General features: G+C 38.6%; 1 protein-coding gene across 1 annotated transcript; it reads left to right on the top strand.

Moving 5' to 3' along the window:
• Nucleotides 1–17977: 17977 nt before the first annotated feature.
• On the top strand, nucleotides 17978–25259 carry LOC106168801 (uncharacterized). The gene is made up of 3 exons (XM_013547993.2): nucleotides 17978–18122; nucleotides 21270–21499; nucleotides 23660–25259. Exons 1-3 carry the CDS (start codon nucleotides 18062–18064, stop codon nucleotides 24038–24040), a joined length of 672 nt encoding a protein of 223 aa, XP_013403447.2. The 5' UTR covers nucleotides 17978–18061; the 3' UTR covers nucleotides 24041–25259.
• The last annotated feature ends 554 nt before the right edge of the window (nucleotides 25260–25813 follow it).

The following is a 25813-nucleotide window of genomic DNA, read 5'->3' as shown; positions in this document are numbered from 1 at the left end:
CAGTGTCGCGTCACGTGGCTTCAGTTACAACTATTCCTGTTCGAAAAGTCCAGATGTTCGTCTTGTTTCTTCAAAGAACCCAATGTGTGTATTTTGAGATATATATGACGTTTCATTTTGGAGTCTTCTCCGCCCGTTTTTAACTCCCGAACATTCCAGTTTAACCTAGGAACCCCGGCGGCCCCTTTCTCGCAAACAATGATTGTGGATTTATTTAATTGGTACAGTTCAGACCACTTGAGTACCATATGCCGTAAAAGCTGACAATATATTTGTAAAACAAAGATTCAAAAAGACAAAAAAAGCAACATAAAACAATTGCGTACTTTTTATAAAAGAAAAGAAAAAAAGGGAAAAGTGGAAAACGCTCATACTTATTTACGGCAAATGCACAGAGCACTTGCTCCATCTGTCGTTAGTAAATTATACACTTATTTTTCTTCCTTTACTTTAATCTAATTTCCTCTTTGTGAATAACGAATAAAGGATCGCGCTAATGAGAAATGTTTAATTATACGAAAACGCCATAATGGCACATAACATTAAACCAACAGAGCACCATTACACATGTACCGCCCATGTATATACACCTGTTGATAAAAAGTATTTTCTTTGATCGGGCTTCGTTTTATGTGAGATTCACGCTCACTGCACATGTAGGGTTATGTGTGGGAGAATAAGTTTTCTATTTCATTTTCCATCAGCTCTTTTTTAAAGCTCACGTGAACATGCCTACCTCGCTTGAATCGACCACATGACTTTAGTTGGAAGGAAATGGTCTGTTCGCTGTCACACATAGGCATTTTCCTTTAATAAAAAAAAATAACTCGAATTAAAATTTACTCATCAATTCTTATTGAGATATGGACTGATCTATAAGTAACTCGAATGCTACATGTATGTAGCAAGCAGACTTTTGAATGACAGCTGCAAATGTTCCATCAGATAATTGGCTTGTTCGAGTTTGGCTGAGGTAATGGAGACGCAATGCGTCTGACAATATCATGGTCGCAGGCAGAAAAGAAAAAGCATTGCCTAAGCTTTGAACAAAACAGTTTTGCAGACTGACATTTATTGTTGTGCCAAAATGCCGCTTTAGATAAGTACGATCTGAGTGAAAAGTAAGATTTTTCTCAAGTCATTCGGACAATATGCCCAGGGAATTGACTGTTTCTGTCTTCGTTTACATACCATACCAAGACACAAACGGTGCTATTTTGAAAACCATCTTGTGTTTTCCATTCCATTATATTCGAGGGGTTAGAGGTTAGATGCTGACGTCCTGATCTTGTATCCAACCCATTACTTCTACGTTAACTAGTTGCAACTGCTGCCTGATGGCAAGAAGCTAAAAAGTGGTTACCCGTTTTACAGTTCACAAAACGCACATGATCAGTGTGATAAATTATATCATGAACAATATCGAAAAAAATTAAAAAATAAAGTGATCTTTAGGCAAAAAAGTTTCACCTCGCTTACATAGGAAGGAAGTTTGATGACACTGCAATATGGCTACTGTAGAAACGAAGGAAACAATTGACAAAATAAAAAACCTTCATTTATAAAAACCACCTGAATAAGCTGCAGTGTATTTTGAGGAAAGTGTTATCTGTAAAATTATTCCCTGCATATAGATATTTACGTTCAGGCATTATACGAAGTAACAAATGGTTTATTACCTAACAAATCATTCTAAACTTGGTTGATTTATGATGTAAGGTTAACTTATGTACATACTTGGTAGATTTACTACGCCCTTCCGCTTTGGGTTCCCTCCACATTAAGTAATTGCCAGATTATAGGAAAGCGACATTAAGTGCAGAGTAATAATTGCTTTAAGTCTACTTTGACAGTTATGTAAGGGGAACTTTCGTAACAGTCTAGCAAAATATTAAAAGCAACATTTGTTTTTGAAAAACTTCATGCTGATTGGTTTCAAATCTCATTTTTATCTGCGATTATCCGACTAAGATTTATTGAACCAGAAATATCAGAATACAAAAATGTATTCATCTTATTTCGAGGACACAAAATGTGGACGCTTACTTCCAAATCATGATTTGTTGGTCGTACCTTTTCCCTGTTTTTTTACAATGAGACACCCTCAACTATTCCACTCGGTTCGAAATACATGTGTGCTTGCGTCTCATGGGGACTTGTCTTTAATTTCATCTAGGAAAAATGCGGAAATAGCATTTGCAAGAGATGGAAACACAAGTTTTTGCCTGACAGGTCATACTTTTCCCGAAAACGACAAGGCTGAAGACGTTAATCGACCGCAGCGTTGAGTCTCTGTCGACGATGCTTTGCCCCGCCACAGAGTACCTAACACGTCTGAAGTCTGGATGTGTCGACTTAAGGACAAAGTATCGCAGGTCAACTTGACCCTAGTGGTTTTTATACTCGTGCTACTATAGTTGCTGACAGGCAATTTTGGCAAAGCCCTTGATAACATTTACAAGGGGCAACAAAGCACTGAAGGAGGGCACCATTTCTGAAAGCCCTTAATAAATAGCCTTGACTTTAGAGTAAACGGCGTTGAACTAATCTATTAAGTCAGCAGGAGTTTTCTTAACAGACGCTAAATTATCCATTTTCAAATTGAAAACGTTTGGGTTGTTTATTCGCTTAAAGTAATATCCATCTAAGAAAGGTAGGTTGACATTCTTGGGTAAAAAAAAACAGAGGGGTCAACTTATTTCGACGCTGCTATCACGGTGACAGCAAGGAAAGACCCAATTTGAAGTTAAAGGAGAAAAAAATGAACTACAGAGGTAACCTTCGTTTTACACTAAGTGTCAGCATCCTCGTGCTAAAGTGTTTAGCGTCTAGAATATTTCCCCCCTAAAGTGAAATGAATCTTTGGCGACATACATGTACCAGTGCAGCCACTGGTGGCAGCGTCCTTGCATTTAAGAATGAAAATGGTACTCTGAAAAAAAAAAACAAAAACGCAGCATAAGTACAAAGAAAAAAGTGCATAATACCAAGTGGCAATTACATGTATTAAGATATGAACAGATGACCCCCGGATAACTTAGCTAATGGACAGGTCACCCAGGCCATTGACCAACAGGACCAACTGGGCACTCTATCCCCCATGAGCATCCAGATTCCAAAATAAAAAATAAGCGGTTTTTGTCTCAGATTAGTTCAAAGATCCAAAATGTATACAGTTATCCCGCTTCCGGTAGTAACAGAAAGCCAGCCGGGTGGACAAACAGACAGACGAATTAACGTCTCTGACCCTATTACCTCCGCCACTTGGTCAAAGCAATACCAGTAGTTGCTTAGGAGTAATTCTATCACCGTGGCGACGGCAAAAATGCTATTTTAACAACATATCGCCTATCGCCTCTTCTATCGGAAACTACCTTCCAGAAACTTAAAATTGGACGCAAATGAAGGAAACGTTATTCTTAGCACGGTAACAAGTAACGTAGACAGATCAATTCGCAGTGGGGTTTGTCTCAAAATAAAGGACAAGTGATTCAACGCTGTAGATAAACACTGTTTAAAGCCAGATATCAACCAGTAATACGGTTGTTACGTTGATTACCATGAAATTTAGGGCAGAACGCGCCATTTTTTTTTTTTTTTTTTTTTTTTTTTTTTTTTTTTTTTTTTTTAGGAAACGTGTATGTATCATACTAAATGGACAGTTAAAGAATGAGATTTTTACTGCTATATTTAGAGAAATAGGAGTTTTTGTCGTCATTCAAAAAAGTTAAAAAATAGAATTAAATCTGCTCGTTAATAGTGACCATTTTCTTTTTCTTTTTTTTTTTTTTTTTCAAACCCTTATTTCCAATGTCAAATCGAAATCGTGTTTCTCGCTAAGAAATTATAAATTGTTATTCTACAGGAAATTGCCCATGTAAGCTGAGTCAGTTCGTGAAGAGGACAGAATTCATTAATAAAAGTGAATTCCTAAGACATTGCTAGCATTTTACTGATACAGTGTGTGGCTTAGCTCCCAATTAAATGCAAAATGTATTTAATACGGAGACAATGATGCTTAAATCGAATTACAATAACCCCGCGTTCATGATTGAAAAATTGCACGCACCGAGATAGCAGTTAAAGAATGACAGATGGCACAGGCGGCGGTAACGAAGAAAAAACAGTGAACGGCGCAAAATGTTGTGTCTGGGGTTTATTGGGTTGAGGTTAGACCGATGTTCGTTCTGATAAGATTTATATCTGTTTATTACGTAACGGACGGCTAATGGAAAACGACACTGAAACTTGACGCCCGTAAAACACCCAAACTCAATACAGAGGTGCACATCACATGCTAGTAAATCAAAAAATAAAATTGAATGAGATTGAAGTTGTATTCAACTTTTTAAGAAAATATGTGTCTAGAACAAAAAATTCACGGCTGTTTCAATTTTACATCTACATTTTACCAGGTCTATACATTATGTAAGTGGCCTAAATGGTAACGTATGTTCCGGTAATTTATGTTCAAGGCCATATATTTTTATATTGCTTTCCGATATATTTTGTATTTATTTAGTCATGGTAAATTATATGTGACGTAAGGATGTTTTTATAAATATTTAAACTGTAACGCAAAGGGGTTTGCGTCATGGCTAATACACGTAACGTATGTCTCCCAGACAAATTGTCAAAAAGTTTCATCTTGCCAAAATACTTGGTGCAATAGGAAACAGGGTTTTCAGTTGCTGACTGAAAAATATATTGTGATTCCATAATAGTTCGATATTTCTGATATTATATTTGGAGCACGAATGGAAAATAGTTTATTTAATGCTTATTCTACTATCAGTAGGGTGTATTTTCCCCCTTTTATAATATTCAGTGACAAGCAAACTAAAGTCGCTCAAAAAATTAACTGCTTTTTACAGAAGATCATCATGATTTTTTTACATCGTTATACTTGTAGGAGATAAATGAGAGAACCAAAACCAATGATGATTGAATTTTCAAAGTGAATAAAACATTTTCACAGCTGGACGTTTTGCATTTGTAACAGTAACGTACCCTGTATGTTCCTTTTTGGGGTTGGACGATGAATTATTTTTTATTATTCATGGTTCCAGAAGAGTGAAACTTTGATACAAACTTCTTCATGTGGGACCCTAAAATAATCAAACATAGCTTGTAATCTGTGCACTACTGGTAAATATTTTAAGAGCATGCCTATGACCTCGTTGGCAGTTCTATATTGGTTTTGGGTGAAAACCAGGTGAAATGAGTGGGAGAGGAGACGGTTGAGAGTACAGGGACGGATCCAGGATTATTGGAAGGGGGATCCGGGGATGCGAAACCGACCCCCCCCCCCCATTTGGCGTGGGGTTTGGAGTCAGCTGAAGGGCCCCGAAAAACATTTTTTTAAGAGCGCGAAAGTGCCATGTGGTACGGTAGAATTATGATTCAACTAGTCAAAATTCTAATTTCAAGAGGAGACCATTGGTGTGATTTTTTTCAGAAATAGAAGGGGGGTCAGGACCCCCCCCCCCCCCCCATCCTTACACCCCGCTAAATCCGCCACTGGAGTAGGGGTGGGGGTGAAAGGGGTTGGAAAGCCTTAATCGGTGGGTACCTTCTTCCAGGGTCACATATGGATTCTTTACTAGACATTCACAGATATGTCTCTGGCTAATTCATGACAAAAATCTCTGATGAGAAAAGTGTACATAATATTAACATGCGGCACTGTTGGGTTGAGAACGCAGCGGATTATAGGTGACGTACCTATGGGGTATGGCAGGTAGGTCACGTGACTTGGTTGCTCCTTCAAAGGGGGTGGTGCAGCACTATTTTGTAAAGTGACATGAATAAAATGAGTAACTTATGTCCCTATTGTTCAGAGAAGGACGCACATTCAGTGCTTGCCCTTGGCGGTGTTTGTCGTGGATATGTCTCCGAGTGTTTTAAGAAAAAACAGTGAACGCGCGAAACGGCGACATTCGTTTCCTTGTTCTTTAAAAGACGGAGATCAAAATCCGTGGCCGAAATCCAGGATCCGCCTATAGTGTATGTCACAATTAAAAAGGCAATGACCGCAATGAAGATAAGGTCTAAGTCGCCGATAAATTAACTTAAAAGGGCATTTTAAAAAGAGTTTTCTTCCCAAAACACGATGACCAAATTACATACATGTACATGTAGATATGATATCAATTGCCCAAAGCGGCCTTAGATAGACTTAATTCCTAGTATCCCAGCGTTGAGACAGAAATCTGATACGTCATTTGTTTTTGTCTGAAAAAAGATCAAAGTTGCCGCCGTAAACCTAGCTGACGAAAAGGCTGGCATGGAACAGTTTGAGGTGAATAAGGATAGGTGAATGGCCTAAACATACGGGACCCGGGAACCATGTCACGGTGAACAGCACGCGGGGAGGTGGGGTCAAGGTCAAAGTGTTGAGTAGAAAACATGGAATATCCATTTGGTTCTTTGCTTTATTTATTTCAGTTTAATTCAACACGTTATGGTCTGTAGATAACGTCATGATGCATTTTTGTATAATTTATCTATTTTTTTTTGTCAGATATTTTGGTGGCTGATATACCATGCTATCTAACGTGTCCTTAATGGTCATTTGCTGTCAGGAAATATATACAAATACAGATTGTTTTTGACATCTTCGGACACATTCCCACGCACAGTCTTTGACGAAACTTTACCAAACCTTCATTGATGTGAAAGCTGGCATTATTTGATAATAAAAAAAAAGACGGACGACACGTAAGAGAATGCAATGTGTAAAAGTCATTGGCTGTTAAGAGCTTTTCAAAGAAAACCATTAAAGTAGTCCCGATCGTCTGCCTTGCGCGTGGTGCGAACTTCAAGAACGCTGTCCAATTTCATCAGGGGCGCTTTGATCAAGGCCGAAGGCCAGCGCACTGCCGACTTTACAGGCGGTTTAACAGAAAGAAAAAAGCACGAAAGACCAAAGGCAATCATCGCCATTATATCTAGGAACACATTTATGCCTGGAAAGGATAGGGAGTGTAAGAGCTTTGCTGTCAACACCGAAGCAAATGCAATGTGTTGCAAATTAATAGCTAATTGCATGATTTACAATACCGGTGCACCTGTAAAGGGAGAAGCCCATAGTGATTTCACCGGCTGCTCCTGGTTCACACGAAAGGGTGTGTGGACAAAAGAAAAAAGTTTCGCCAGTTTGAAGTGTTGAAAGTACAAATCGATCTTTTCGTTTTTGAAAAGGGAACAAGACGGACGCCCCTGGGTTAGCTTTTTCAAAGGGTAGATAGACAGAAGGCCAGGGGGAGATTTTGTATGCAAGAAATCCGGCATGCCTACAGGTCACACTTTTAACCACCATGATCATAAACCAGAGAAACACCCAAATTATTGTTATTTAAGCTATACGTTAAACCCAGGCTAACAAGAAGTGAAAAAAAGAAAGAAAAAAGGCATACAGATGCGGAATAGTCGAGGAATGAGTTACCCGACCGTAGTAACCCGACCAACCCCCTGACAATATGCCCCTGTAGCTTAAGGTGTATATCCACAAAGATATCCGAACTACCAGACCATTTCCCGCCTTTTCTCTGATACTTAAGGATCCGTCTCCTTCCCCTAATAAACCCAGCGAACCTTAACTGTGTCCTTAAGAAGTTAAGCGCAAAAACTTTAACCTCAAATCATCTGATCACGTGCTAAGATGAAAGTGAGAGGGTCCGGTCCTAAAAAGATGTAAGATATGTTTTCCTCAATAAAACAAATTCAAGATACATAACAGCCGATACAGTGCGGAACAAAACTGCCACTGTCTTGAATTGACCTTGTAGTCAGAGAGAGAGAGAGAGAGAGAGAGAGAGAGAGGGGGGGGGGGGAGGGAGAGAAAGAGAGAGAGAGGGAGAGAGGGAGGGTGGGTGCAGGAAACGCTATTATGGGCCATCCTCTTCTCGCGTCGCCCAGTCGCAGACTACAAACATGAAAAACCTTTCTTTTCTACAAAAAATATCTTAAAATAAATACGGAAATCCGTGAGAGGGTTCACTGTGGAGCAGACAGAGTCGTTTAAGCGTTGAGACCGATAAGTAAATCACATGTCACAGGGATTGCACCTGCAGACGATAGCCTCCGGTGCCGAAACTGATCGTCTGCGCGCTGCCAAATACATTTCCAGAAGGTCCTTACAGTAATACTGGGACATAAACAACGAAATTGGAAGAAAACAATATTAGTTGTCAGCAAGGACAGTTTTGCACTGACAAACTTATGCTCCTTACATGTCGAGTCTCCTGCCTGCGATAATTTAAAACGCATGAACTATTATTCGAATTTATTTTGAACTATTACGTCCAGTGCTAATGTAAAACTGGTGAGTCCTCCTTATCTAAGAAATAGAAGCCTTACAGTCTGTGTTCGCAGATACCATTGCAAAGAACCTGCAATCTCGTGTAACAGGGGATACATACAGGTTAGGATTAGCGTGACGTAACTGCGTCAAAATCTAGGACGAGACAATTTTACCTGTTCAAATGATACTATTTTAACAAAAGTTACATCTGGATCTAATAAGGAAAATAGAATTTGAAAAGTATAGGAATATAGTGGCGGTGACTGGGTGACAGAGGACATAACCCTCCTCTATTTTTCTACTATTTTTTTCAGACCTGTAGGAATCCAGTTCTCAACACCTGCACACACGCATTCACGTGCGCACGTGCATACACAAATTCCACAGAGACTTGTTCCCGTCTCTCTATTTCCTCTTCTGTCGTGCGTAATATTGTAATGGTAAGACCAGACGCTTAAGTAGTAAAAAACTAAACAGAGCGTTTTGTTGGCCTTCTTATAATACGTTGGGGCGTGACAGACGTGGCAAGACACTGCGTTCATTGTGAGCATGGTAACCTCACCCAGGGTAAGGGCGGACGTTGACTTGCCACGGAGCCTAGGTCATGCAAAAAAAACTTACATAAACAAAAGATAATTTAATGTGACCGGGTTAAAGGTGATTTTAGTTAAAACGTCAAATTTTAGAGAGAAAAACAGGTGGATATTATTTTTTGCGACGAAAGCAGCTGTACTAATATGTTGCTAATTGCGATCTCGATAAGTGTGCTGGACATTGCGTTTCTACAGATGCGATTAAACTCGCGGGCCATCTCAACTACCGCAATCGCAACAACACGTCTGCCGCAATGCGTAGTCCGTACACACCTCGTTTAACTGCAAGTTCCATTGCTTTTAGGGGCTGTGTGTGTGTGTGTGTGTGTGTGCGTGCGTGCGTGCGTGCGTGCGTGCGTGTGTGTGTGTGTGAGTTTGTGTTTGATTGAGCGCGGACGCTTATTGAGAAAAGAGGGTGTAACTAAGCCCTAAACTTAAAACCAAGCTGAAGGACTTCAGGTCATTTTCATTTCACAGACGGTGTTTATCGACAGTAATCTTCTCTACCGCAATAAATATCAAACCTTGCTGAACACGGTCAGCGTCTTCGTCAAGAAGGAGAAAACACAAGCGCCCTGTAGAACCGCATTTTGAAACCGGTTCCACATCCCGATCCCACATCTATCTCTAAAATAATACTGTTTCAGTGACAAATGAAAAAATGGTTGCAAATTCACGTTTTTATTTGGTTGCCAAATGCGGCTCTACAGCCTGCATTAATGGATGTGTATATTCAACTGATAAAGAGGCAACTGATTTCTCTTTACTTCGCACATTAAAACCAATAAGATGCGTGTTAAATAAACCCTGCATTGATTCGGGGAAATTTTTCGTTCGGCTTCGACACATTACAAAAAGCAATTTGCGAGCTGTTTTTGTGCTTATGGCACGTTATGTAGCAGTTATCTGAACAGATTAAGAATTCTATCATTTAAACATAGGAAATATGCAATAATTTTCTCCCCAGTTAACAGGTCTCTCTGTCTACCCCCTACCCCCCCCCCCCAACCCCCGAGATAACAACTGACAGACGCTTCTTTAAAGCCGTGTGGAGCATTTTAACAAAATAAAATCACGTTTTTCTGCTGTTTGACCCAGAGTAGCGCGTGTTGAAAATTTAAAGGAACAGTGAAGTATTGATTTTTGGTTCAAATCTGGGTGTTTGTAGGCTAATATCTGAGTATAATCATCCCAGTGAAACTGACCACTATAATGTACACAGAACCCTGCATTGTTGATCTTTCCAAGAGTCGGTTAAGATCTAATACATGTGTCATACATACAACACTGTGTTAATTGCTTTTCATAACATAGCTAAATTCCACACCTTCATTTCGCCAATGTTTTCGCCTTCATTTAAAAAAATATATAAAAACATTACCTTAAAGACAAAGGAAATATTTATTCAGAAGAGAATAGAAAATTGTATATACGAAGAGTACAGCAATAAATCTTTAAATTGGTCAAATAATGATGATAATAATCATAAGAAGAAGAGGAAGAATATAAAAAGAAATTACAGAGATATATTGATTTTGCTATAACAGAAATAAAAGAAAATGCCAGCTGTGAAGAAGCATATGTGAATAGATATGGCCAATTACAATTATAAATAATGAACAGTGAATAACAGCCCACTGTTAAGACGAAGGTTTGAAATTTGGAAATTCTCAGTAACTTAGATACATGCCCTTCCCGCATTCTGTGAATTTACAGGCATACAACTGTTCTTGTTGAATTCTGTCATTTACTTCAGAGTTCCAATCGATAGTTTGCAATAACTGTACCGGTAGCAATCTCGACAATACACTGAAGTCTTCATTATTAGAATAGCCAAGAGATTGGCTTACATATAATAGGTCACATTCCGGGTATTCAGCATAGCAATTTGTATTCAAGGCAATTTGACCAGGAACGTTGGATAACATACATGTGTGTGAGCCACGTGCGTCCAGTTGTCTCTTTACCAATCTCATAATCAAAAAGCAAATGGGTTTGGATAAATTCAGAGGGAGGTAATGGTCAAAAATTAAACAGAGTTAAAGTTACAAAAAAGGAAGGGATGGAGGATGGTTCGCTGTTTCTCACTGCTTTTACCACCGGCTGAGTTTACAATACTCAGTACTAAAATGTCATGGGTTTGAATTTATGAATAACAGGATAAATAAGTCAGATATATGTATCAAAGAGTTTTATACTTTTAAATTAAAATTGAATTGTACTGAATAGCTAAAAATATATATGTCAAAATGCGCCGATAAAATTTAAAGTCAACTGGACCCCAGCCAAAACTTATTAAAATTTGTATAATATGTATTTGATAATAAAATAAATAATAAAATACAACATTGGTCAAAAAGGGCCACTGTAGCGTCGGTATTCTTCTCATAGAGCCCTATTTCAGGAAGCACCTATTTGTTTATACCACTTGACCACTGACTAAATCACGAGGGGAAAGGAATGGACAATTATGAAAATGCGGCAACAAGGAATTAAGCTTTTTTTTTTTGAACGAAATGATTCATAAGTACCCTTTTAATGGAATTACGTTAAATCTACCGGGCAGAGAGGAGAGAAGCAGAATATGAATCAATAAGATTACTGTGTTTTATGTTTAGGAATGATGACACCGCCCTGTTGGAAGCAAGTCGATCTGGATTTTGGTTAATAGCTAAAATAAATGACAAATGCAACATTCATACTGAGTTGTTTTATCGTGCATTTTTTTCAGCGGAAACCAGGGATAACAACCAGACACCATTGCCTCACACATCTCAGACGAACAGAAACAGACTGCCAATGAATAAGTTACTCAATCTGCATCAATACTTCATAAAAATCTACTTCCAGCAAACGCAATAAGTATCTGGCAAATTACAATTCAATTTTGCGGGTCACTTGACCTATAATGGAGTTGTCTGCCAGTCGAACTCAAACACACATACAAATCAATCAATACGGCGGTGCAGCGGCTTGCAATGCGTTGCTCTGTACTGCACGCGGGGCTTCTCTTTCCTGTTGACGTTGCATTTTACGTTGCATTTTGGCTTCTTGACGAGAAAGTTCCCGGAATTAACTGACATTGGCTATTTTTCTTTGCCATCCTATCTGAACTGAGGTCACAGAGTCAATAATTTCTGGAACGGTGTCAGATTCACAGATTTACGATTAGGATGCAATTATTTTCTTGTGAGTGTCTTTCGTACTACAAACCGTCAACATCTACAACAACAAGAAAAAACATATAAAGACATCATAAAAGGAGAATCGTTAGTAGGAAACCATGTATTCATATAACTCTACGTGATAAACATGGTATACTATGTTCTAGAAATTTCACAAAAATCATTGCTTCTATTTCCAGATATGATGGGGAGTTGGGGGGTTAATGTAGCTTTCTTAAAGATGTGTTATTCTACTGAGACCAGACATTCCTAGCCGTCTGTGCGTCTGTCTATTTATCTCCAATACAATTATTGATTAGAAGTAAGATCGGACTCTAAAAGCGATTTACCACGTCTTGGAGTGAGTAACGAGTGAGTAATATGCAGTGTTCGCGCCCCGAGCGTTTTTTTTTCTTTTTTTGAATAAATATGTCTGTAATGAATTCAAGTACTTGCAAGAGAGCGACAGACCAGGAGAGGGAGGGTTAAAATGTGTGAGGGAGCTGTAGACTCTGACGAGCAGTAATGATGTCTTAACACAAGATTATAGATCCTAAGTTGGCACTGCATCAGTTCCAGTTCACACTTTGCATACAGAAATGTTGTTACCCAACAAACCCAGAACGTTATCATAACGTTACCATAACGTTTTTGGGTTGTATTAATGTAACGTTATAATAGCGTTTTGAGCTTGCTGGGAAGAGACCTGTGATAAAAACATGAAATTTTTATCACTTTGGATCAAAATACTGAAACTGTTAGTAGCATGTTTTTGGTATTTCCTTTGGTCTAATATGGCGGCCAAAGGCTAACATCATCAAATGCAAGGACTTTATTTAATCTTCATTGACTCGTAGTAGTGCCTGGGAAGTGGAGTGCCACATAAAAAGAGGCACATTGCTATCACGGGATAAAAAAAGTGACTCAGAAAATTCTCAGAAAAAAAAACTCCCGTCACTTAAGAAACTAAAAGGAATTGAGGTGCCCGTTCACGGGGCATGTCTCAAGCAAAGATTTTAAAAAATGCGTGCAAAAAGTTACTGTTTGTGCATGCTGAACAATATGAGTTTCAAAGCGATAGTTTAGTGGTTGGTCACTGCTCAAATAAAATTCATTAACCGTATCTTACCACGTCAAAGTCCAACGTGCGAATCTTAAATTTTCGTCTGCTAATCTCTTAAAATTCGCATAAAGAATACTGGTTTATTTTTTCCCAGATCAATACAGATACTTGTTTGCAATTAACGGTTGCCACCGGTACTTGTCGCATATTGTTGCGTCACGAAGCCCATCAGAGAAAGTCAAAACACACTAGAGTGATGGCTCCCATCTTCTATAAATGTATATCATTTCAAACATGTATAAACGAAAGCAATTCAATCATATTTTTATAAGATATGTTTTTTCTTACGTTATTTCTTTCTTATTTATCAAATCTCTGGTTGCGTTGTTGTTTTCTGTCTCTGACAAGAAAATATAGCGTGAAAGAGAAAACTATCCACTAGAACCCAGGCGGTCTTGCAGTGTTTGATCTTGACGGTTGAATATCGATCAGCGGCAGGCACACATTGCATCTCGCGTCCCTGGGCAAATTTAAGCTTCACCACCAGAGCTTATCTTTCAGATGACTCACTCTCTCTCTCTCTCTCTCTCTCTCCCCGGTGATGAAAGTTTCCTTTGCGTCAGTGGCAAAACGCAAATTATATATGTAGTCTGTACTGGGTGATGGTGAGGAGGAGGAGGATGAGGAAGAAATGAGGATGAGGATGGTGGAATGATGATGAGGAGGAAATGAGGAGGAGGAGAAGGAGTGAGATTGCATGAGACAACTCCCACTTTGCAAAACGAGGGTTGTGTGTGTAAAAAGCTTCTCAAAAAAGTATACCTCTTATCATCCATGACCCCTCACTCCTACCCAAGGATAAAAATAAAAATGAAACAAATAGAAAAGTAGACGAAATGGAAGATAAAAATGAAATATAAAATATATATACCAATTCTTAGTAAAGTATGAATCTGGGATCAGCGACACAAAAGCATTAAGTTATGGCTTATGTAAAAAAAAAAAACAATGCCATTAAAAAACGATAACAAGATAGATATGCTGCAAGTTAATGTTCTGGGCACTAGACTGCTATCTTCAAACAATCCCGGGAAATGCAGTTCGTCTCCCTCAAGATCTAAACAAGGCAGCAAAGCTGTCAAATGTACAGACAAAAAACAGAAAATAAAGATGCAAAAAAAGGTCATTTTGTCAATTTTGATGCAATAATAAATAATGCTTATATATACATAATAGTACTGTCAGTCAACGCTGAATTTTAATCATGCACAACAGGTAACATGGTCAATAACAGGAGCGGACCCTGAGATATTTTCTGACAGTATTCCGAAGTATCTATATATATATATATAGATGTTGATCCATCCTCCATTTTGATGGTCTTCCAACAGAAAAAAATAGATACCAGTCAATATAAACTTAATAACCTGACTGTCTTCCGGAAGACCCAGAAGATGGTCTCAATCCACCCCTTCAATAAGATTACAGTTTCAGGACCATGAGAGACCAAAGTCACATAATGAAAGTCTCAATATCTGAAAAATGATGACAGTGCATAAAATAATATTACATAATGTTTAAAGACATAAAAAACAATACAATTGCTTATGTGGAAATACAGAAAATGTGCTGAGCCTTGAGAGCGGATGAGAGTTAAAAGTCACAAATGCAAGTGTTTGAGAAAAAATTGTAAAGGAAAACATAACAAAACTAGAAAACCACCGAGAGTGCAGACCTCTGCCAAGGCAGCAATGGTTGATTATTATTGATTATTGATTAATTATTGAGAAAGACCACCAATAAAAACAAATCATTGTCCTCTTTGGCCCAATTCTGACAGTTCCTGAAAATTTCAGCAAAATCGGTCCATAACTTTTTGAGTTATGTTGATGACAGACAAACAGGGGTGAAAATATAACCTCCTTGGCAGAGCCTGAGGTAAATATAATTCCAATGAAGCTGCTATTCAAACTTTTAATCTTCTATTATATATGGGCCTGAAAGACCTATAATAACCTGCGTAATTATCACTGCTTCCTTATTATTAATCTAGCAGAGAGCTTAACTTTTGGGAGTTTAATGGCCTATCAATTAGGCAAATTTAATGGCCTATCAATTAGGCAAATGATTTTATAACTCAGACTTTAGCTAAATGATACCCAAGGGATATTAACAGACTGAACCTCTCAAAGGTCTTTCAGGCCCATAAGTCACATCTTAAGAAAAGCACAAAACAATAATGCACAAAATAGGAGACTACCAATACTGATGCAATAATACATTATGTTTTACTGCACAGTCAACATCAAATTTTAATTATGCACAACAGGTAACACCACGAAAGTAAAAGCATAAGGCTTCAGGCCCATCAGAGTTCAAGTTTTTACTTAGAAAGTGCCAGAATGAGAAAAATGAAAATTTCACACAAAAGTGCATAAATTCAATAATAAATGATAACCCAATTGACCTGGCTTTCTAATTTGAACTGCATGCCAATCCTAAAAATCATACTTGTAAGTTAAAAATAATAATAAGTAACAGTTTTCTTTTCAGAATGTTTGCAGTAGCAGTGCAAAAAGAATGTTGTCAATTTTGATGTAACATTACATAATAAATTATCGAATAATTATCACCAATTTTTGATTATTGACTATAAATAGCATGTACATGTAGAAAATTTGATTACCATTCGGCTTCATGTCCGTGGGAGCTCCGAGTCCCACAATGAATATGCCAAAAAGATAATGAATATTTCACTCAAATGTATAACTTCCAGAAAAAGAAGCCAATTAGACTGCTTTTCCAACTCATTCTGCATTTTAGTCCAGTGTTTCTTTTTTAAAGGTTTGACAGTCATAAGTGACACAGTTTTCCCATAATGGTCATCATGGCAGCAGCACCAAAAATTGTGTTTTCTTCTATTTTGATTCAACATTACATAATGCTTAACAGCATAATGACCATCAATTTTTAATAATAGAATATTAGTAACACGGACATTCAGAAAACGTGACAAGCAAAGGTCTTCAGGATCATGGAACTTCAAAGTCACACCTTGAAAATGCCAATAAGTAAAAAATTAAATTTTCACAAAAAAATGTTTTATTGCCAGAACAAATTACCAAAGAGACTGCATTGCCTACTGAAGCTGTATTTTAGACCCATGTTTCTTTCCTGTAAGTTTGAAAACAGTAATTGACATGATTTTTCTTAAATGGTCATCATGGGAGCAGTGCCCAAAATAGGGGTTTCTTCAAATTTTGATGCAATATTACATAATGTTTAACAGCATAATGACCATCAATTTTTAATAATAGAATATTAGTAACATGAACATTCAGAAAACGTGACTAGCAAAGGTCTGCAGGCCCATGGAACTTCAAAGTCACGTCTTAAAAATGCCAAAATGTAAACAAGACAGCACTGTTCTGAAATGGGCTTATTTCCATTTTAACACTTTTTAAACATAAAACAAAATAAACATTTTACTGCCATTTTTATATGACCAACTAAGAAAATTGATGAGATAGGAAAAATATCAATACAACAGTGTTAAATGTCCAATTTCCTCCATTCTGAGATTCTGAACATAGTGGATGATTGAATCTGACAAACTGCAATGATATGAGTTTTTTTCCATTTTTGACACTTTATTACACAATACACGATAACAAGTTTACCATCATTTTTACATAATCAACTAACAATGTTGTAAAGATGCAGGAAATATCAAACAAACACATTTATGTATCTTATTAGTTAAATAATGAGACTGTTAACATGCCTAAGAATTGAATCTGAGGAAATGTGAAAAAACAGCATAACTTCTAAAATAAAGGCCCGATTATGCTGATTTTCGAACTCAACCTGCGTTTTAGTAAGTTTGACTACTCCTGGGAGTAAAATGACAATTGGCCTATCTGTTTTTCTTATATTGTGTTATCAGTGTTGCATATATGTTGAAAAAAGTGAAAAAACAGCGTAACTTCCCTAAAAATGACCCGATCATGCTATTTCGAACTTGACCTTCGGATTATGAATATTCATCAGTGTTGTAAGTTTCAAGCCAAAAAGTAAAACGGTTTTCCACTTATCGTGTTATCGGTGCTGCATATATGCTTTAAAAAGTGAAAAAGATAGCATAACTTCCCTAAAAATGGCCCGATCATGCTGATTTTCGAACTTGACCTGCGTATTATGAATATTCATCAGTTCTGTAAGTTTCAAGCCAAAAGCAAAAACGGTTTTCCACTTATCGTGTTATCGGTAAAAGTGCACGACGGCGACAACGGCGACGACGACAGACGCAGATGATGGCTATATGTGATGGCTATCTGTGTCTGTACATAAAAAGGAGCATGGAAAGATTCAGCAAATAGATATTTTCTATATAAGGGGCCCTTTATAAATGTCCCGTTGAAAAATAGAAAGGAGCAAATGATGTTATGTAATTAAATTCCCCAAGACCCTGGTATATATACTTGCTCCAAATATGTACAGCGCATGTTAGCAGGTTCCAATGCACTGATACAGTGGTTATTGAAACCCTCTCCAGACTATCGAATCTCTTCCAACTATCAAACTCCTCAGCTTTGCTCACTTGTGCACTTTCTGTAGGCAGTATTTCCCTATTTTATAAAATGAAATCAAAGGACTGTTTATTGTACGATTATGTTTCAAAGCAGTACCTTGTTTTTTTTTAATTTATGGCAAAAATGCCAACCCAACTGATTCCACAAATAACAGTGTTGGTTTCATCAAATCCAGAGAACTGCTCTTACACCGGGATGCATCATCAAGATTCTGTATATATATCAAGCTTTAAACTGACTGGAAATGGTATTAACTATTAGCTGTATAAAACCTGTTGACAGTTCGTCACCATTGATCTCTAACTAAGGCGCATATACCATTGCAGCACCGACAGGAAGGAAAGATGGCAGCCAGCAATATTGTGTTAAAGTTTGCAGTCTTGGTAGCCCTGGTAGTGGAATATGGTAGGTAGTATAGCTCCTGTGCGTTTTACGATCACCGAATGGTCATGATCTTTTATTTTTCTGCAGTGTGGTGTCTGAAGGAGTGAAGAATGACATATCGGGGTAGTTTGCTCAGGCGGTGTTGAAAACGCCATGGGCAAGGCCAAGATGATGAACATATTGAATAATAATAATAATAATAATAATAATAATAATAATAATAATAATAATAATACAGACCACTAAAATTTAATACGGAAAAGGGATAAAGGTATGAAGAGCATATTGAGAGATGAAATAATAATAATAATAATAATAATAATAATAATAATAAACACAGACCACTAAAAGTTTAATAAAAAAGGGACACAGGTGTTTTAAAACGTTCGTTTCTGAATTTTGGTACACTGAAATTTGACTGGCAATGTCTTAGGTTTCACTGTGGTTTGCAGGTTAATATTGTACAGTGTAAGAGAAAAGCACCGAACGAGAGAGAAAGAAAGGATGGTAGAGTAATATGGAGAGATATCCATGGTTTCTGTTAATACCCAGATATAAGTTACACTAATTTCGGATTTTTTTAGCAAAGTGGCTTGTGAGAGAAGGGCAACAGTTACGCTAATTTTTTTCTATATTTTTATTATTATTATTATTTTACAGAAAATATTGATAAAAGTCACAATCACTCTACAAACCCTTTTGAATGAAAACCAACTAACTCGGTGCAAGATGTAAATTATGTCGTGTATACACTGTATAAAGCTAATGCGTATAACGGTAAACAAAACTAGATTGAGCGTCAGTTGTAGCTTATTTTTACGATCTCGTGCCTAAGGATTAACCATCAGCGCTGAAGACTACACATGGAACCGGTTGTAGAAATACAATATTGTCTGCTGTGGATGCCGCGATCAATAAGCATTCTGAAGAAGCTGGTTATCTGCTATTAGTTCGGATTGAGCATCGAGCAAAGCTGCATGTAGATTTATCAATAACGCTCTGTGAACCGTGGTGGAAAATGAAAATAACATATATTGAACCTGTATTTAATTTCGTCGAACGCGTAAATTTGACACCATCATTACTACATTTTCCTAACTATCCTTAAACGGTAATCGGCATCAAAATGCCCATCATAGTTTTTGGTCGGGACAGAATGGAGATATTTTGTTCATGTAATCACACAACCCTCTGAATACAAATTAATAAATCAGAGTAGAAATTTTGAAATTTAAACAATCATCAGACTTGCATCAAGGTCTACGAATTTTTGCCGCACTGGTACAGTATGTTTTATTGTACTGTTATTCAGTTGATGTGTAAAACGTTGTATGTGTAGTATATTACACAACTGCTTGGCAGAGAGCTGTTATTTTTACACTGTTACGTGTAAATATTTTCACCTGGTGGCTGTTGCCCCTGGCAGCCAGAAAAATGTCAAATCTGAAAAATATTTGTGAAAAGTGATAAACCGCATTTTCGCAAACAGAAGGTCGTAACAGCAGTGCTTTTTTATGCAGGCCAGTGGGATATCACCCTGAGCTTCAGAGATAACTTGACACTAACCTCCTCACAATAGCCTATCTTCATCGTGTCAAGTTACCTCTGACGAAAATAGTTTGACCTAGTTTATATAAGCCAATCGAATCCAAGTTTCAAAAATTTTCACCAAAGTTTGGTGAAAACGCTGATTGGTTGACCGTCAATCGGTAATCCTCGGCTGATTCCGCAAGCTCCATACTAACAACAAAGTTATTGTCGAGTGCGGAGACATCCGAGTAGTGCCGAGTGCATAACCGTACACAAAGAAAGCATGGCGTCTTCTACGAGTGACTACGTAAAATAATGTGTTAAGTTATCTCTTGATTCTTTGCAAAATAAAAGTATATCGGAATTGAAACCAGAGCAGTTTGAGGCCCTGCATCATTATCTACTGAGGGATGATGTATTTTGCGTGCTGCTCACAGGTTACGGTAAGTCCCTGATATTGAGCCTTATCTCTGATTGGTCCGGATTTGAACAAAGCGCGCTTTGACTCGTTCGCGTTCATTGGCTAGATCGTTCAATGAGTCATTGAGTGCGGGCTTTAAATTTGATTGGCGGGCGGCGGGGGCAATCGAATGTGGTCAGAGGTAACTTGACACGATGAAGATAGGCTATTGTGAAGAGGTTAGTGTCAAGTTATCTCTGAAGCTCAGGGTGGTGGGATATACACGCAACCTTATGCGCATGAACAGCTGACTGGAGTACAATAGTGTGCAATAGTCTAAGGCCCCATTCAGAATAGAGACTAACTAGTCCGAGGATCAAATATGGCGACCCACTACAAAGCTAGCCGTCAAATCCGCTAATAGACACTGAATAGACAACCCGTACAAGGCAGTTATTGTTAAACTTAAATGAATTGCACCGTTTTTAGGGACTGGCAATTAAAAAAGCAGGTTCAGTTAAACATTTTGAGTTATGCGTATATGCATTTTACAGCTGTGAATTGAATAACAATAACGCGACTCTCCTTGTTTGTTTTTATTCAAATATGCATTTAGAAAATGCACTTGAACCACCCATGACATGTTAGGCGCCATATTGGACTCAACTCTATCCGACAATGCAGCGTATCTCAGCAACATGTGACTTGAATCTGGCACTATGAAGGGTGTCAAATTTTGGGTGTACGAACAGTATTTAAAGGCTTTTTTAAATTCCCAGTGCTACCAGAAATAAATGGAATTAGCTTTAAGGCAGTTAAAGGTCACAATGGAGGTAGAATTTGCGTTCGGATAACCTTATCATTACGATGTGCGTGTGTAACACTTTGAGTCATAGTGTTACCAGGAGTGGATCTGGGGGTGGGGGTGGGGGTGGGGGGATGTCCAAGGTTATTGGAAATTGGTCAAAATTTTCCAAGAACATTTCTGCATGATACAACTAAGACTGGGAAAACAATATCCATCCACCTTTAACTGCATAAATCGCATGATGCTCTTCTCTGCTTGCTTGCTTTTTTTTTTTTTAATAAAACTTTTTTTAAATGTTATACACAGCAATACAACATACGTCGGATATTCTTGGTGGCATGAAGCAGAGATGAAACAGTTGTTTACATAGGAAACTAACGATTATCCTGTGATTGAGTTTTATCACGCTTCATTATGATTTTCATTCCAGGAAGCGCCAGAGACTGCCGATTTTGCATGTTCCTCCACATGCGGTACAGCGGTATGCCTCAAATCGAGGGCATGGACTGGGATAGCATCCTTCCTTCATCTGTGCCAGGGATGAACGATACAGCTTGCTATGATGGCACAAGTACTGAAACGATGCCTTGCGGGGATAACCCTTGCACACTGACAGATCTGCAAGTGGATATTTCTGCCTCCACGCCGATTGGCCAAGATGTAAGTATAGGGCAGTTACTATAGACACCATTTTCCTAGCAACCAGTACAAATAAACATATTTTCCTATCAACCAATGCAAAAGGATGGTCTCAAATTGTTTTTTTTATGTACAGGTATGTTAATATCTATGTTAATTTATGTTGTCATATTAGCATCACTCTGAAGAAGCTGTGTAAGTACACAAGGCTCTTGATGCACATATCTTGTCTAAACTATACTCATTACGCCCGATGAATGTCTGTTCCTGTAATAACTTACGTGTGTAGCCTTGGTGCAACCCATGCTGATGTTGCTCAAAAATTCCTGAAGGGGAAGCTCGTTTTGGACAAGTTTCAAAGAACATTTGCCTTTCTTGATAGCCATTGACCATGGTCATGAGCAAAACAACGGGGTGATGAAAAATGAAGGTGGAATGTTTGGACTGACACCTGATGACGAAGCTCTTCTGCGATGGGCTGTACCTGGGCCAGAACCCATTTGAGGAGTTTGAAGCATCCATTGTAGGAAAAAGAGAGAGTGGCAGCCAAACAAACTGCCATGAGCAAACTGATGCCACCCAGAGGATATTTGCCAAACAATTTAATTCACTGGTGAATATAATCGACGACAAGGGAAACCCATTTCAGGAGGAGAGTTTAGACATTTCCAGACCACAATTACTGGACATAATGGAAAAGGAATGAACTGAGTACCACACGTCCATACAAACAAATGGCAAAGGGCGGTATGCAACCTTCGTGAAGGAGCGTCTTCTGACAAATACAAAGCCAATAACAGCTACCATTACCATAAACAACACAGTACCGTTCAACAAACAAGCACAACTCTCCTGTAAGGCGACTCAAAGGCCAGTTTTTTCCAAAGTGAATCTTCTCTCTGTTCAAGGTTACATGTATCTGTTGCATGCCAGACAAGAAATGGTGACTTGGGCAGCTTTTTAAGCAATGAAAACCACCCAATTCCACTATTTCTATCTTTCTTTGGGCAGCTTCGTTTGCCACGGCAGAATTCTCACCTTATAGATTGCCTTGAGCAACACGTGAAATTTTCATCTCCATGTAAGGCCAAGAACAGATGTAAGCATTATGGATGGTGCGTTACTCGCCAGCACAGCATTTCCACACCTGGCGGAGGCAAGATTTGGTGACGACACTGCAAAGGTGTTTGTTCCCTCAAATCAAAAGCCAACAAAATCAGGCTCAAAATGGAGACGTTGCATGAGACCGGTATTTCAACAACAGCCTAAAAGCAAGAACCAGAGAAAGGGCGGTATGCTACCTTCGTGAAGGAGAGGCCCAACACAACGAAGACGGGTGGAGTTGTCTTGCGCCATACCAAGGAACTGGAAACAGTTTCTTCGCATGAACGACAACAAGACAGAGTTGTTGAAACCCTTAACACAAATGTAGCATGTGCACTGTGCCCACACTGTGCCCCTGCTCAACACATGGCCAACCTATCTCCCAAAAACCATTGGGAAGCAGATTCCAGAATCATGGTACATACTGCTGATGCCATCATGCTTGGCTTTAAATAGATCTTTGTTCGAACAGTAGTTGTACTTGCAGTAGTTGTTCTGCCACAACAAGGAAGGGCCGACCTTTTGGTTGCATTTAGTATAAGCAAGAAGTTCCGCTTCATTCCTGCTAGTGAGATATGTGCATCACTTAGTTCACAGAAATCTTGGTACATGAATGTCCAGTGTTTATACTTGCATAGACTGCGACACTGTATCCCAATTTGCCCAAGTGGAAAAGAAAACTGCATGGAAAGTCTGGGAACACATGACGAATTGACTGCAACGTTCTATGAGTTGCACAATTCTCATCAAAAAATATCTGAAGAAACAGAAGCTTCATTGGGGTATTTCACTATACTCCTCCATGACAGGGCAGCAACGAGTACCTCTATCAGAAGTTCGAAAGCTTCTAATCACACACAAAGACCGTCAGGTGTCATAATTTCATAATCGGTGTTTACTCTTTCAACTATTAAAAATACTTTATAGTTTGATTTTATTTTAATTGCAATGTGTCTTCATTGTCATTTTGACGTTTGCTCTTCCCATGACACGAAGGTATGGTACCATCCTATCCATGTACCTGCAAACTCGATTGGTGGCTACGTTTGAAATATGCCTATTTTCCTTTCATTCCAGCAAACGGTCAGTTACACGACGACCATGACAATGGTGATGCGCATGTGCGGACAGGCCGGAAGTACAGGGTGTACCCCTATCACCATGGACACCAAAGTGGGACCGCCCCAACCACCAAACAACGAACAGTCAACGCTCAGAGACCAGATATCCCAGATGGTGCAAAATGCGAACATGTCCATCACCCCCACGATCTCTGGACAGCAGTGCGCATGCGCTAACGGTGACGGCTGTAACAAGGAACCGTCCGCGATGTCCTTGGTGGAAATGACCACTACTAAAGCCCCGGTCACTACAACTGGACCCACAACGGGGGCAGGGTCGCTCCGAGCCGCCATCTACACCGTGCTGATCATTCCTTTTGTGGCTATGTTCTCTTAAACTAACGTTACATATTTCCATCTGACCTCCATGTCTATGTATATGTATATGTACTAGGGCTCTTTCACGAGTAGAATGCCGTGTAGCAGTAGTTTGCTTCTTTTTTTTCTATCCCAAACAAATTGAATAAGAGTAGGAGAGAGTTCATCTGTGGATTACACGTACACTGTATATGACTGACACTGTTGAGAACAAAGAAGCAAAAATAAGATCACTTAATTTGGGCATTGATGTCGATCGAAACTGCCCAATGGTGACAACATGAATAAGAATTTTAGGACAGATGTCTTATAGGACCCTTTAGAATTATGGGCCAATTTCTGACAGGGTCCTATAGGACCCTTTAGGAAATTTCCGTTATTGCAAGCGCGCAATGTCTGCAGTGAAGATGTCGCCAAAGGTTTCAGGCAAACCGTACCTGAGAAATGGCACTGAACCCAACAACAGTGGAAACTGACTATGTGTTGTCGCTGGTATCAGTACTCACTATACAGAACGTTTTGTGAACAATACGGCAGTAAATATATATTATTGCATGTGCAAAACTGTTTTTAGCGTACAAAGTCGTGGTTCAACATGACGCCAGTACCGAATCCATATCACATATTGTATGGCCAGGTATGAATTTATTTCATCTCACCATAATATATACCTGACTCGGGTTGATCTTTGTACAATTTTTTTTCACTAAGGTATATTTACTGTGGGTGCACATCTGCAAAATTATGCACATATGCCTTTCCGTGTTGATAAGATCAAGTGATAAGTTCTTCTCTACAGGAAAATTAGACATTTTGCTGATGTTATAAAGGCGGAGGCAAAGACGTGCGCTGTTGACAAAAGATACTGGATTTAAAAAAAGGTTATACATGATTGAAATACAATATATGTGGAAGGCATGACCCGAATTTGCAGTTTGCATTTGCGGTGACCTGGTACTTGGCTGATCAGAACCACGTTTTTATTGATGTGCTTAATGTTTTGGATGTACCGCCATATAACAATACTGTATCCGTGGCTCCACGAGTAGCATATCTAGGCAATTTGCGACAATACCCGGAAAATGTTCATGTTCACCTGCATGCACACAAAGCGATAAAACGAACAACATTTGAAGCCTTAGCGTACATGTATGGTGACAATTACACAGTTTTGTATTTTTTCCACTGGCGTCTCTTTCGGTGTTTTGGATTATCTAATAAAACAGCTTTAAATCTGTTCGCAACATATTTACTTGATTTTATATCAGCATTCATCGCAAAGCATAGACAAGTGTGAAACGGTCGCAAAACCATCAACCGGCTTGTAACACATACACTGTTTTCTGGCTTGGTATCTTGGTATCCGATTTTGTTTCTAGAGGGATATCTACACTAGTACGCAGTTCTGAGATCAACCTGGTGTTACACCACGGAACATTAAGTGTTGCGAGACAGGACATAAATTCTGGCTTGATTCCCTTCCTAATACACCCGAAAGAACCCATTGGACATATAGTCCTATCTTGGGATAAATTTCAAACGCCTTCCTTGACACGTAGTCGCACAGTTAAAGGGACCTCGTGTGAGCTTTTTATTCTCGATTTTTTTCTGTGTTTGTTTCTTTATTGAGGGTAACACTCTTTTAGATGACTCAAGTGGTATTTCTATGCACAATTTGCAATTTAAAAAGAAGTGAAAGTGCAATGAATGTTCGCGCAAATTTGGCAAAGTGATAAAACCGTTACTACTCTTCAGACTAGAAAATGTGCTAAAAATCCGCAAGAGGTGGGGA

This window comes from Lingula anatina, chromosome 7 (genome assembly GCF_051362555.1).
Source record: "Lingula anatina isolate TDL-2025a chromosome 7, LinAna3.0, whole genome shotgun sequence".
NCBI classification, from domain to species: domain Eukaryota; kingdom Metazoa; phylum Brachiopoda; class Lingulata; order Lingulida; family Lingulidae; genus Lingula; species Lingula anatina.
This window is presented reverse-complemented; position numbering and strand designations above follow the sequence as displayed.

What these genes read in the sequence shown, in the direction of transcription:
- LOC106168801 (XM_013547993.2), top strand. Translation starts at nt 18,062, where the DNA reads ATGGCAGCCAGCAATATTGTGTTAAAGTTTGCAGTCTTGGTAGCCCTG. An exon ending in AGCCCTGGTAGTGGAATATG is followed by an intron (nt 18,123 to 21,269) that starts GTAGGTAGTATA and finishes TTTTCATTCCAG; the next exon opens with GAAGCGCCAGAGACTGCCGA. An exon ending in CCACGCCGATTGGCCAAGAT is followed by an intron (nt 21,500 to 23,659) that starts GTAAGTATAGGG and finishes CTTTCATTCCAG; the next exon opens with CAAACGGTCAGTTACACGAC.